This window comes from Hylobates moloch, unplaced genomic scaffold (assembly GCF_009828535.3).
Source record: "Hylobates moloch isolate HMO894 unplaced genomic scaffold, HMol_V3 SCAFFOLD_13, whole genome shotgun sequence".
NCBI classification, from domain to species: Eukaryota; Metazoa; Chordata; class Mammalia; order Primates; family Hylobatidae; genus Hylobates; species Hylobates moloch.
Genome location: NW_026652288.1, coordinates 40,941,349 through 40,954,876, shown reverse-complemented (window position 1 = coordinate 40,954,876; position 13,528 = coordinate 40,941,349). Strand labels below are relative to the sequence as shown.

The 13,528-nt window shown below is 41.7% G+C and overlaps 1 protein-coding gene, 1 non-coding gene and 1 pseudogene across 7 annotated transcripts in view; 1 reads left to right on the top strand and 2 right to left on the bottom strand.

Annotated features, from left to right (window-relative positions):
* LOC116480806 (small ribosomal subunit protein uS17-like) overlaps positions 1-13,528 on the top strand; it is a 165,197-nt pseudogene that overhangs the window by 120,645 nt on the left and 31,024 nt on the right.
* CUNH12orf56 (chromosome unknown C12orf56 homolog) overlaps positions 1-13,528 on the bottom strand; it is a 103,184-nt gene that overhangs the window by 64,991 nt on the left and 24,665 nt on the right. For all 6 annotated transcript variants that reach the window (XM_032173161.2, XM_058426655.1, XM_058426658.1 and 3 more), the window contains one exon: positions 7,963-8,125. In XM_032173161.2, coding sequence (XP_032029052.1) covers positions 7,963-8,125 — 163 coding nt within the window. The remainder of the gene's footprint in view (positions 1-7,962; positions 8,126-13,528) is intronic.
* LOC116481358 (small nucleolar RNA U13) lies at positions 10,652-10,755 on the bottom strand. Its single transcript, XR_004251522.1, has one exon. It is a non-coding gene; the product is annotated as a small nucleolar RNA U13 (small nucleolar RNA).

Genomic DNA, 13,528 nt, shown 5'->3' with positions numbered 1-13,528 from the left:
TGCTGGAAAGGAGGATGAGATCACCGAGGCTTATCTGTTAGGATATTAGTGTCACCTGCACAATCATCCTGTAACAGTCTTAAGTTGTCTCTTAAACCTCATTCCATCCAAATTCACTAACCAAACTTGAATTCTCTCTCTTTTGTGTGAGGTCATTAAAAAGTTGAAAAAAAAAACAACTTTAATGTTCACATCCCTGCCTCTTTCTATGTTAGCTTTATTTTATTTTTTTTTTTTTTTTTTTATTTTTTTATTTTATTTTATTGAGAAGAGTCTCACTCTGTCGCCCAGGCTGGAGTGCAGTGGCACAATCTCGGCTCACTGCAGCCTCCGCCTCCCTGGCTCAAGCAATCCTCCCACCTCAGCCTCCTGAGTAGCTGGGATTACAGGCACTCGCCACAATGCCTGGCTAATTTTTGTATTTTTAGTAGAGATGGAGTTTCACCACTTTGGCCAGGCTGGTCCCAAACTCCTGATCCCAAGTGATCCACCCACCTTGGCCTCCCAATGTGCCAGGATTCCAGGTGTGAGCCACTGTGCCCAGCCTATGTTAGCTTTAAATTTCACTTTGTAATAATGGTCCGGAGAATCAGGATCATCTGTGCTCTCCACTCAGAAATAAAGTACAGTTCAGTCTATTTCTGCACTTGGTGGAAAGTCTGGTCTCCTGGACACCAAAGACCAGAGTCTGGCAGGTGTAAGGCAATAATGACAAAAGAGCCTGAGTGCAGAGTCATCTGTTGCTGTATTCTCTAGTGTGCATGTAGCAGTTGACACACTTCTTCAGTGGCTTGGATATGAATTCCTTCAGTCATTTAGCACAATGCATATCTGATGGAATGCTTGGTAGTACGGGCCAGCTGAAGAACATTTTTAGAAGGGACACTAAAAAAATAATACATCTGCTTTCTCTATTGCAAGAGGTTCAATTAAATTCATAAAGTCCCATTCTTGTGGGGAAGATTGTCAGGCTTCCATATGTAAAAACTATCCATGAAACCTGAGAGACTCATCAGTTTCTTGTGCTTTTACTTTTGCCCTACATCATTGGTTTTAGAAAATATCTAGGTTTTACATTTATTTTTAAAAATTACACACACACACACACATATAGTTGTCCCTCAGTATCCATGGAAAATCAGTTCTAGGATCTCCCTTGGAAACCAAAATCTGAGTATGCTCAAGTGCCTGATAGAAAATGGTATAGTATTTTCATACAACCTATGCATACCCTCCTATATACTTTAAATAATCTCTAGATTACTTATAATACTAACTACAACAAAAAATGTCATGTAAATAGTTATACTGTATTGTTTAGAAAAAAGTCTGTACATGTACAGCACAGATTCAATTTTTTTTTAGTATGATTTCAATATTCTGTTGGCTGAATCTATGAATGTGGAACTCACGAATATGGAGAGCCAATATTCACTGCAGCTCTAGAATAACAGAAAAGATCTTAAAGGCTTTTGTGGTATTACTAAACTTTGGTTCAGTTTAGATTTCATTAAACTATGTTTCAGTCTAGTTGGGGATTCGTCTATTTAATTTTATGCCAATATTTCAAAATATACCACTAAAGCCTGTAAGGTCTTTTCTGTTTTTCTAGAGCTGCAGTGAATATTTGAAAACACTAGTTACCTGTGTCTATTTAAATGTAAACTTAAATTCAGTTATTCAGCAGCACTAGCCACATTTGAAAAGCCCAATGGCCACAGGTAGCCAATGGCTACTATATTAGACATGGTTAGACAAGATATAGAACATCTCCATCATTGCCAAAAGTTCTGTTGGGTAATGCCGTTCTAGAATGTACCTGAAACTGAAACTAAGTGGTTAATAACCCAATCCATTCAAGAGCTTTTGTGGCCAGGCATGGTGGCTCATGCCTATAATCCCAGCACTTTGGGAGGCCGAGGCAGGCGGATCACCTGAGGTCAGGAGTTCGTGAGCAGCCTGGCCAACATAGAGAAACCCCATCTCTACTAAAACACAAAAATTAGCCAGGTATGGTGGCAGGCGTCTGTAATCCCAGCTACTCGGAAGGCTGAGGCAGGGAGAACTGCTTGAACCTGGGAGGCAGAAGTTGCTATGAGCCGAGATCACACCACTGCACTCCAGCCTGGGTGACAGAGTGAGACTTCACCTCAAAAAAAAAAAAAAAAAAAAGCTTTTGCTACTAATACAGTTCAATCCTGTCACTCTGTTCCCATCTGCATTGTTCATTTAGAGTTTAATAACCATCCTCTTTTAACCAGCATTTAACATCTAAATTTAAAAAGTACAATTCAGGTATTGCATGTTGCCTCACACCTGTAATCCAAGCACTTCACGAGGCTGAGGCAGGAGGATTGCTCGAGGTCAGAAGTTTGAGATCAGCCTTGGCAATTCAAAGTGCTAATTGTGGCCCATATAAGAACATATGTATACTAAAAAGAAAAGCGTCTTTTCCTCTATATATTCAGAAAAGTTGGGTCTAATTAGAATCCTGTTAAAAATGTGATAATTTAAACTAAGTATTTTTACTAGAAATGATTTCCAATGTTGAGCTTGCTTTGTTCAGATGACCGAGTTGATTGGACCATGGGCACCTGTATCACATGACAAAAATATCCCCTAGGCTTTTTTACCCAAGAGGTTTGGAGTTAGTCCTAATAATTACCTTTATTTAAGTGCTCAGTAGTTATTGTGTGGTGCTGCTCTAGGCATGACATCATCATTATTAACATATTAAACATTCTAGAAATGACTATTGTCAAGTAGATGGTCGAGTAGGTTGCTTCAGGACACATATTGCAGAATGTCTCTGAGGTGAACCACTGGGGCCCTAGATATATAGCAATACCTGACTCAGGGAACAAGCAGCTGGAAGAACAGAAAACACACAGCATTACTGTTGGCATAATGGAAAAGGGGAGTGTTTTCTATCTTGTAATGTAACTGGGGCTCCTTGTGACAGTGGCAGTTTTGTGTTGTCAAAAGCCCCCACGCCCAAGTGTCAGATGGTACTTTTGGGAATGAAAGTAGAGAACAGGTGGGGGCAAGTGTTATTCTATGAATAGCCCTGCACATCAGCACAGGACAAACTCTTCACTAATTTTAATTTCACTTGCAAAGTTTCTAGGAATTTAAATGTCATCAAACTTCGATCTGTTTTACTACATTATTTTCGTATGTGTTTTTCTTTTCCTATACACGTTGAAGGAAAAAAAAAAAAGCCAAGAATAATTATGCTTGTGGACAAGGATAAATATGCATTTAAGGCAACCAACACCAATTAGATACCATAATTAATGTGACAGGAGACCTGGTGAGCAACCAGGGATTTGATAAACCTGCTAATTACAACTTCTACAGTTTCCATGCCACAGTATGTCAGCATGGAAAGGTGCTCATCCATGAAAGTGTAAAAACACCACACAGTTTTCTTACACATCGTAGCTCTGAGTCCGACTTTGAATAAAGTCTAGTGGACAAGGAATGGGCTGAATGTGCTGGCCTAGCTTGTGTAGCTAGGCAGACAAGCTGGATGCCAGAAGTAGAAGGGCCTATCCAGCTCCTCGGACCTTCATCCTTCCCTTCTCCCTCTATGCTAAAGATTCAATCTTAAGGGCTGACTTCATTAAGTCAGCCACCCCAGCTGTGTACCCTGCCCTGTCCACCTTATTTCATGTAATACAACAACTCTGTGAAGCTAGTAACGGAGATGAGGAGACTGAGACTCACAAAGGTTAAGTGACTTGCTAAGGGTCACACATCCAGGAAATGTGAGAAACAGGATTCAAACCTGGGCTTAGTGAAATGCAAAGTCCATGTTCTTTTTCTGTGCTGTTCATCAACTCCCAATTACAGGGACAGATACCTTTAAAAGGCTCATATATCAATATATCTATATAGACGTAGATATACAGATATGTCTGAGCTGTTTTTACTCACTTCAGACACCAAGTGTGTGATTTTTTTCTCTTTCACCCAAAGCCAATTCTCTAATTCTCTAGATACCAACTGGGAGTACTACAATTCAATTCCATTCTGCCATTCACTACTTGGCGGTAGCACAGACCCCACAGGTTAAGGGCTCAGTCCCACAAGACTGCCCTAACTTCAGATGCCAGTTGCAACTCCCAGGTTTCCACCTGTATTTCTGACCAACCAGCTATAAATCAGGGGCTCCCCATGAAGTGAACCAGAGCATGCCACCCAAAATATGCCACTTTGGCATATTGGTTATTTTGACCTGAAGGTGCTTGAGAGACAGCAAATGTAGGAAAGGCTCTCTGACCTTTCTACCTTAAAACAGGACATAGACCAGGCACAGTGGCTCACACCTGTAATCCCAGCAGTTTGGAAGGCTGAGGCAGGTGGATCATTTGAGGTCAGCAGTTTCAGACCAGCCTGGCCAATGTGGCAAAAACCCAACTCTACTAAAACTACAAAAATTAGCCACGTGTGATAGTGCATGCCTGTAATCCCAGCTGCTCAGGAGGCTGAGGCACAAGAATCACTTGAACCTGAGGGGTGGAGGTTGCAGTGAGCTGAGATCACACCACTGCACTCCAGCCTGGGTGACAGAGCAAAATTCTGTCAAAAAAAAAACAAAAAACAAAAAAAATCAGGACATACATTTCCCATGAGAAAGGCAACCTCTTTATACCAGGAAGAGGAGAACATTCTTTTTTCTTTTACTTTTAGATGAACTGGAGGTGAGTCCTGATCATATTCCATGAAGCTTTCCACCATTGTGAACAATTAGGCAAGGCATTAGTGACAGAGGGGCATCACTGATAAATACAGAGCAATACTGGGGCAGTAAAGAGGAAGCTACAGAGACATTTGTGTTTCTTCAAATATCAGAAGCTTCCACATCACAGCAGGAGAGCTGAGGACGAGCTCCACCTCCTGAAGGCTTAGTCCGAAAACTTCCTGTTGGCATTTGCCCTGAACAAGCCCCCCGACTTCTGGCATCATCTGCTGGACTATGAGATCCAGCCGGCTTCCCAGGGTATTGGAAACCTTTATGTTTATGTCTCTACTAAAAATACAAAAATTACTCAGGCATGGTGGTGGGCGCCTGTAATCTCAGCTACTCAGGAGGCTGAGGCAGGATAATTGCTTGAACCCAGGAGGTGGAGGCTGCAGTGAGCCAAGATCATGCCATTACACTCCAGCCTGGGTGACAGAGCAAGACTCCATCTCAAAAAAAAAAAAGAATGATACAGTGGACTTTGGGAACTTGACGGGAAGGGTAGGAGGGAGGTGAGGAATAAAAGACTACAAATAGGATGCAGTGAATACTGCTTGGGTGATGGGTGCACCAAAATCTCACAAATTACCACTAAAGAACTTACTCATGTAACCAAATATGACCACTAAAGAGCTTACTCGTGTAACAAAATATGACCTGTACCCAATAACCTATGGAAAAAATAAAGAAAAATGAAATTCAAGTTTGAATACATCATTGCATTAGTTTGATAGGGCTGCAGTAACAATGTACCACAGAGTGGCTAAAAAAAAAAAAATCAATATTCTTTGCAATAGGATGCAACTGGAGAAACTGGTTGTTTTACCAAGGCTTAGACTAGAAGGGTGTGCTTCCCTTTAAGGAGTCAGGCTTGACTTGCAGAGCTAATAAAAGCCTCTTGGGAAACCTGGCCTGATACATTGTCTATACAGTCCCCACACAGGGTTCCTAATTTGTGGTGAGTAAAGAATGTCACTTTCTAACAGATCCAGGAACCCCATGCTCTTGGGACCTCAAAAAGAGAGGAGTTTACTCAACTTACAGGTATTTGAGGGTAAAAGCCCCTGGCTGGGCTCAGCTTTAGAAAGTCTTATCTGAGATTCCTTGTGGAACAGAGTTTCATCAAAGCCAATCTAAAAAGCCTATGTAAAAATAATTATCTTTGATGCACTTTATGCAAATAATCAGGCCAAATATAAGACTAAAGTCTATTTTGCAAACAACTCAGTCCTATCATGATTTGTTTTTAACAAAAATGAGGACTGGGGAGAAAGAAATTATATTTCAAAACTTATACATTTGTCATTAAATTCTAGACTTTTTAGATAAGCTGTTTTTAAGTTTTTGCCTACATTTTAGACTAACCCTGTTTATTCCTGTGAACCAACCAGCAATCTCTGGCTGTAGCTCGTAAGGAACAAAAGGGGATGGGTAATGTAAAAATCTGGATCAATATTCTAGTTCTGAGAAACTATCCCACACATCCTGCCATTTGGGAAAATAAGACCAAGGGAGTTAACCAAAGCCAAGCCCCACGCACCCAAATCTTAGCAAGCATAAATATAGCCACCACTTATCTGGGCATGTCACAAGACATCCTTTTCTCTCCCTTGTTAGAGGAGGACTCAATTCCACAGTTACACCTTAGCAATCGGCTTATGATGAGGAGTCTATGCAACCCCCTCCCCTGCAGACACATTTTTGTCCCAAACTCAATTCCAAGCTTTGGGTCAAAGCCCTAGGAAAGCAAGCTGGATCTGAAGGATCCAGGTGCAGGCAATAACAGAAGTTAAAAGGCACAGCACAGGTGAGTGTGACTGATTCCTGCCAATTAAGCCAAGCTTCACAATTCATGGATAAAGATCATGCTGATACCCATGGCATGAATGAAGGGAACTCGATGGCTACTGACAGCACGGGATATAGGCTGTACATGAGTAAGGGCATATATTTCCAGCCCCTAGTACCCCCTGTTAACATCAGTGAAAGCCGCTTTGATACCCATGGATGGCACCCTGATGTGGTCCCTGAGACTCAGGGATATAAGGATGGAAGAAAGAAAGAGGGATGCCTCACTTTCTCTCCCTCATGTATACTGGGTATTCACTAGGAAGAGATGGGAATGTGGGATGCCTCACTCCCCTCCTTCTATTAACAGAGGAGTAGCCATTCATCTTCAAGTGGTACCCCTTTCAAATGCAACCAGAAACCCTGGGACTCCTTTGAAAAAAAAAAGCCATTTTCTTTCCCCTTTCCTTCTCTGTCCTCTCTTCACAGATAGGTAATTATATCTCTGTACTACAGGATACTCCCTTGGTATACATCCTTCAAACTGGGAAAAGTTAATTTCCCAAACCTTAAACTGGTTGGCTTAAGATTGGGCTCAGGGGAAGGGAGCCCAGAAGCCCAACATGCCAGCAAAAGAGTAAAAGGTTTGTTTTTTTTGTTTTTTTTTAACCAGTCAGGCTTTTGGCTCCCCTCTCCCTGGGCAAACCAGTGAAAGACCTCAGGATCTTTGAGCTATCCTTACCCACCACCCTTGTTTCATTTTGATACATGTTTTCTAATAAGCCAGTTTGTCTCTTCTCACTTTCAGGCCATCAAACTCCAAATGGTCATGCAACCAGAGCCCCAGAGGATGGCCCCTTCTACATGGAACCCTGAGACAGGCCTCTGAGGGAGATCTGACTGCCATTTTCCCAAAACAGCACCCCCTGTCAGCTGGAAGCAGTTAAGATCATTCTTCGTTCTTACCCTTATTATTATTCTAATGGCAGCTAGATGTACTTCTTTAGACAGGGGAATGATACATGCAGGAGGAAGATAAGGGAACCTGCCCAGGGTCTTGTCTGGGCGTGCCCACAATGGATGGGAGGGGCCCACATGTCACTGGGAGAGTAGGGTCAGAGCCACCAGGAATTCGAGCTTTGCGCGGGAGGATGAGCCTCTTCAGCTCTTGCGTGTGGCGGATTGATATTCAGTCTGTGAGGTGAGAGCCAGTTGGCCAGACCCCTTTTTTTCACTGAGAGCTTTCTTTTAATAAATCCCACTCTCCGCATCTTTCAATGTGTCCCCATGCCTAAATTTTCCTGGCTGCGTGATAAGAACCTGGATTTTAACTGAACTAAGAAGCAAAATATCCTGCATCAATTTTAAGAAATATATTATATACTTTTTTTTTGCCTGAGATCCAGAGACAGACTGGAAGGACCTACCTTTCTTGTTGTTAGCTTTAGTATGATGAAATGGAAATAGGAATTTCCTGACACCGTTTGACTTTTTACACTCTTTTTTCAAAACGGTTGAAGAATAGATGATACGAATGTGTTGGCTGATTTCTCTATCTGGCGAACTCAAAAATTCTGGGTAATCATCAATCTGTAAAAAAAATTAATTCACCTCATTGAAGACAAATACAAAAAAATCCAAACCAAAGAATTTTTTTCCATATTTATATATATATTTTTAAATGGATCTCCCCCTGACACCAGGTAGGCACCACACCTGGCTAATTTTTGTATTTTTAGTAGATACAGGGTTTCACCATGTTGGCCAGGCTGGTCTTGAACTCCTGACCTTAAGTGATCGCCCACCTCGGCCTCCCAAAGTGCTGGGATTACAGGCATAAGCCACTGCAAAGTTTAAACTGAGTTCTTTTTTTTTTCCCTTCATTTTCTGCACTGGGACGTCTTCCTTTTCTTGTTAGGTTTCCCAATTATTTCTCTATTTGTTTTAGTCCTTACTAAAAATGTGCTCAGCAACAGAACCCAAGAAACTATTTATACTATAGAATTGCTACATAAACACTAACAGTGTTTGGTTACAGTATTTGTTAAAATGCATCCCTCTCCACTTCCATTTTATTTTATTTTATTTATTTTTTGTTGTTGAGATGGAGTCTCTCTCTGTCGCCCAGCCTGGTGTGCAATGGCACAATCTCCGCTCACTACAACCTCCACCTCCTGGGTTCAAGCAATTCTCATGCCTCAGCCTCCCAAGTAACTGGAATTACAGGCACCTGCAATCACACCCAGCTAATTTTTGTATTTTTGTAGAGACGGGGTTTCACCACGTGGGACAGGCTGGTCTTGAACTCCTGACTTAAGGTGATTCACCCACCTCAGCCTCCCAAAGTGCTGGGATTATAGGCATGAGCCACTGTGCCTGCTCCACTTCCATTTTAAAAATAATTTTTTCATAAAGGTCTCAAAAATGTATAATTAATTGATTTTACACTAAGATTCTTCTATGCAGGAGACAATGTCCATTTATACGTAACAGTCCACAGAGATTCTGGGAAGACAAACTTCTAGGTTTGAACTACTGGAAATGTCCTTCTCTCCAATGTGCGCTGTTCTCTATTCTGGATAAAAAAGGGAAAAGGTCTCAATAAATAGATAGGACATTTAGATCTTCTCTGTAACAAGCAGCAATAACATTTGATTGAAAAGCTAAGAGTGAGACAGGCACAATGGTGCCCACCTGTGGTCTCAGCTACTCTGGAGGCAGAGGCAGGGAAATCACTGGAGCCCAGGAGTTGAGGCTGTATTGTGCTATGATCTGTGCAATGCACTTGTCTGTGACCACTATAACCCACGCTGGGCAACATAGCAAGATCCCATCTCTTTATTTTTTATTTTGAGATGGAGTCTTGCTCTTGCCACCCATGCTGGAGTGCAATGACATGATTTCAGCTCACTGCAACCTTCGCCTCCCAGGTACAAGCGTTTCTCCTGCCTCAGCCTCCGGAGTATCTGGGATTACAAGTGCCTGCCACCATGCCTGGCTAATTTTTTGTATTTTTTGTAGAGATAGGGTTTCACCATGTTGGCCAGGCTGTTCTCAAACTCCTGACCTCAGGTGATCCATCCGCCTCGGCCTCCCAAAGTGCTGGGATTACAGGCGTGAGCCACCGCACCTGGTCTACTCCCACCTTTTAAAAAAGAGATGGGGTTGCCAGGTGCGGTGGCTCACACCTGTAATCTCAGAGCTTTGGGAGGCCGAGGCCAGTGGATCGCCTGAAGTTAGGAGTTTGAGACCAGCCTGACCAACATGGTGAAACCGTGTCTGTACTAAAATACAAAAATTAGCCAGGTGTGGTGGTGCATGCCTGTAGTCACAGCTACTCAGCAGGCTGAGGCAGGAGAATCGCTTGAACCCTGGAGGTGGAGGTTGCAGTGAGCTGAGATTGTGCCACTGTGCTCCAGCCTGGGCAACAACGTGAGACTCCATCTCAAAAAAAAAAAAAAAGGTGTGGGTCAGGTGGAATTCCTGTATAGGCTTTTTGTGAGTACCTAGAATTCAGATAAAAATGTTTCCTGTGATCGTGGTTTCATTTTTCTTTTCACAAATATAAGAAAGAAATATCAAGAAATACAATTTATAAAATCTAAAAGTAATTGAAGATAGGAAGATGAATTAATAAAAAGCTATCAGTATCTACTCAAATTCAATTTTTAAAAATTATTTTCAAATATGTAGAGTAATTCAAACCAGTTAATGAATTTGTACCTGAAATCACCACTCAACTTTCTCTGATTTAGGCTAAACAATTTTAATTCCATTAGTCTCATTTATTTTTATGATTTGAACAGTAGTTTAATTTTAATTTTTTTTGAGACAGGGTCTCAAAAAATTAGAAAAAATGTAAATTTGTGCTCAATATAATGAAATCATTATTCTGATAGATTTTTATTTCAACTTTATGTTTTATAATATCTCAGATTGAAGATAATTTCCAAGATCCTTAGGTAACTTAAAGCCTTGGGCAGATATTAAATTCAGTTAATAGATAATCATCAGACACCAAGATAATTCCTAAGTAAGAGAGAATACTGAAACATTGGCTACTTGACCGTTATTTTAAGTGTATATACATACAGTTTTGTTTTTTTCTTTTTCTCATGTCAGATGGGTAATGTGCCCACATCATAACAAGCTTTGAGGGTGGTAGATCTCACGCATGAGTGTGAAAACCCAATCACCATGCTTATGAACTTCAGAAGGATAAAAAATACATAAACTTGCTTGGGCATGGTGGTTCACACCTGCATTTCCAGCACCTTGGGTGGCCGAGCTGGGCAGATCACAAGGTCAGGAGTTTGAGACCAGCGTGGCCAACATGGTGAAACCCCATCTCCACTAAAGATACAAAAAATTAGCCGGGTGTGGTGGTGTGCACCTGTAATCTCAGGCAGGAGAACCGCTTGAACCTGGGAGGTGGAGGTTGCAGTGAGCCGAGATCGTGCCATTGCACTTCAGCCTGGGCCTGTTGCCCAGGAGCAAGACTCCATCTCAAAAAAAAAAAAAAAAAAACCATACATTTAAGCTTATTTTTGTATTTTACAGAGAGTTTATATATTTTGGTCATGTTAATGAATGTGCTCATTTACAAAGTTTCCATGCTTGTGAAAGAGGTTCTTGTCAGAAACAAATGCTTGTTCCTCAGTGCTGAAAAGAACTAGTGCTCAGATAAAGAATTTTCTCAGCAAGGCAATTTTTACTTCCATAGAAGGGTGCAACTCATGGATGGAGCAATGGCAAGAGCACACTTGAACAAGGGAGGGGAAGGGGTTCTTATTCCTGATGCAGGTAGCCCCTACTGCTGTGTCATTCCCCTGTTGGCTAGGGTTGGACCACACAGTCTAAGCTAATTCCAGTTGGCTAATTTAAAGAAAGCAGGAGTACAAGTCGGAGTGGTGGGGTGAGTAGTTTGGCAGGAAGGAGGGTTACAGAACAGGTGACTCAGGATGAGTCAGGATGGAGCAGGTGACCAGAGGTGACTCAGGTAGGAGCAGGTGACCAGGGGAACAGATGTGAACTACTGATTAGAACTAGCGGGAAAGTTGTTTACTGAAACTAGAGGCAAGGGGGCAAAGAGAACCAAGAAGTTCAACTTTAAAATGGAGAACAGAGAATAAGAGAGCTGAACATACTGACATACTGATTCTTTGAAGAGAAGCTTGGAGTTCACTATATCTAACATTCTTTTCAAGCATGTTGCTTTCCATGTCTATTATTTAATGTTTTATTGTCACTTTGACTCACTAGGTAACCAGGCATTGTTTCTCAGGCAGCCATGATTCTCTCTTAACCAAAAGTCAAAATCTCCTTTAATAAACACTTGATTTTTGCCTTCCCCAAATAAGATTCTAATTATAAGAAAGAAATATATTAAAATCTCAGGATATATTTTATACCTAAAACATCTTTGAGATTTATCAGCAGGTTCCTAAAAAAAAAAAAACACACCAAAACGTGGTCTTTCAACTCATGAAAAGAGGAGGCTGGAAATAATTTAGTCTACTTACTACTGTTTCATGGGAAAAATTTTCAAGACCGAAGAGATGTTCAGTGTTCCTTAGCTTAAGTTTGTATAGGTAAGTTATTAAGTAAGTTGTATAACATAAATATTTCAGAAATTGTTTTATGGGAGATTTGTCAATGCTTTTATTGCCTATGTATCAGTCTTGGGGGTGCTTTGCCTTATTATATTAGACAACTGAAACATGTGTTATCAATCATCATTTTTTCTTTGTTTTTTCTTTTTTTTTTTTTTTTTGAGACAGGGTTGAGCTCTGTAGCCAAGGCTGGAGTGCAGTCGTACAATCTCAGGTCACTGCAACCTCTGCCTCCCAGGCTCAAGTGATCCTCCCACCTCAGCTTCCTGAGTAGCTGAGACTACAGGCACATGCCACCAGGCTGGGCTAATTATTTTTACTTTTTTTGTAGAGATGAGATCTCGGGCCAGGTGAGGTGGCTCACACCTGTAATCCCAACAGTTTCAGTGGCCAAGGCGGGTGGATCATTTGAGATCAGGAGTTCGAGACCACCCTGGCCAACATAGTGAGACCCCCATCTCTACTAAAAATGCAAAAATTAGCCAGGCTTAATGGCATGTGCCTGTAATCCCAGCTACTCAGGAGGCTGAGGCAGGAGAATCGCTTGAACCTGGAGACAGAGGCTGCAGTGAGCCGAGACTGCACCACTGCTCTCCAGCCTGGGTGACAGAGGGAGACTCCATCTCAAAAAAAAAAAAGAAAAAGAAAAAGAAAAAAAGAAAAGAAAGCCACTTCTACATACCCTACAAATCCTCCATCACTGTAAAGTGATATGTGATTACACTGATGGTTGTCACACAAACAAGGGGACATATCTGTGTATGTAAAAGGAGGGATCATGACAGATGTGATAAAAGGAAACTATGAATAGTGCTAGTACCAAAAGATTACGTACCAAAAGTACTATGATTTCTCATTTCCCCCTTTCTCTCTTATTGATTCACTTAGAAATCATCATCTCGGCTGGGCGCAGTGGCTCACACCTGTAATCCCAACACTTTGCGAGGCCGAGGTGGGCGGATCACGAGGTCAGGAGTTCAAGACCAGCCTGGCCAACATGGTAAAACCCCGTCTATACTAAAAATACAAAAATTAGCCAGGTGTGGTGGCATGCGCCTATAATCCCAGCTACTCAGGAGACTGAGGCAGGAGAATCGCTGGAACCCAGGAGGCAGAGATTGCAATGAGCTGAGATCATGCCACTGCAATCCAGCCTGGGCAACACAGTAAGACACTGTCTCAAAAGTAATAATAATAATAATAATAATAATCTCGGCCAAGCATGATGGCTCAAGCCAGGCATAATTGCAGCACTTTGGGAGGCTGAGGCAGGCGCATCACCTGAGGTCAGGAGTTCGAGACCAGCCTGGCCAATGTGGTGAAACCCTGTCTCTACTAAAAATACAAAAATTAGCCGGGCATGGTGGTGCACACCTGTAAT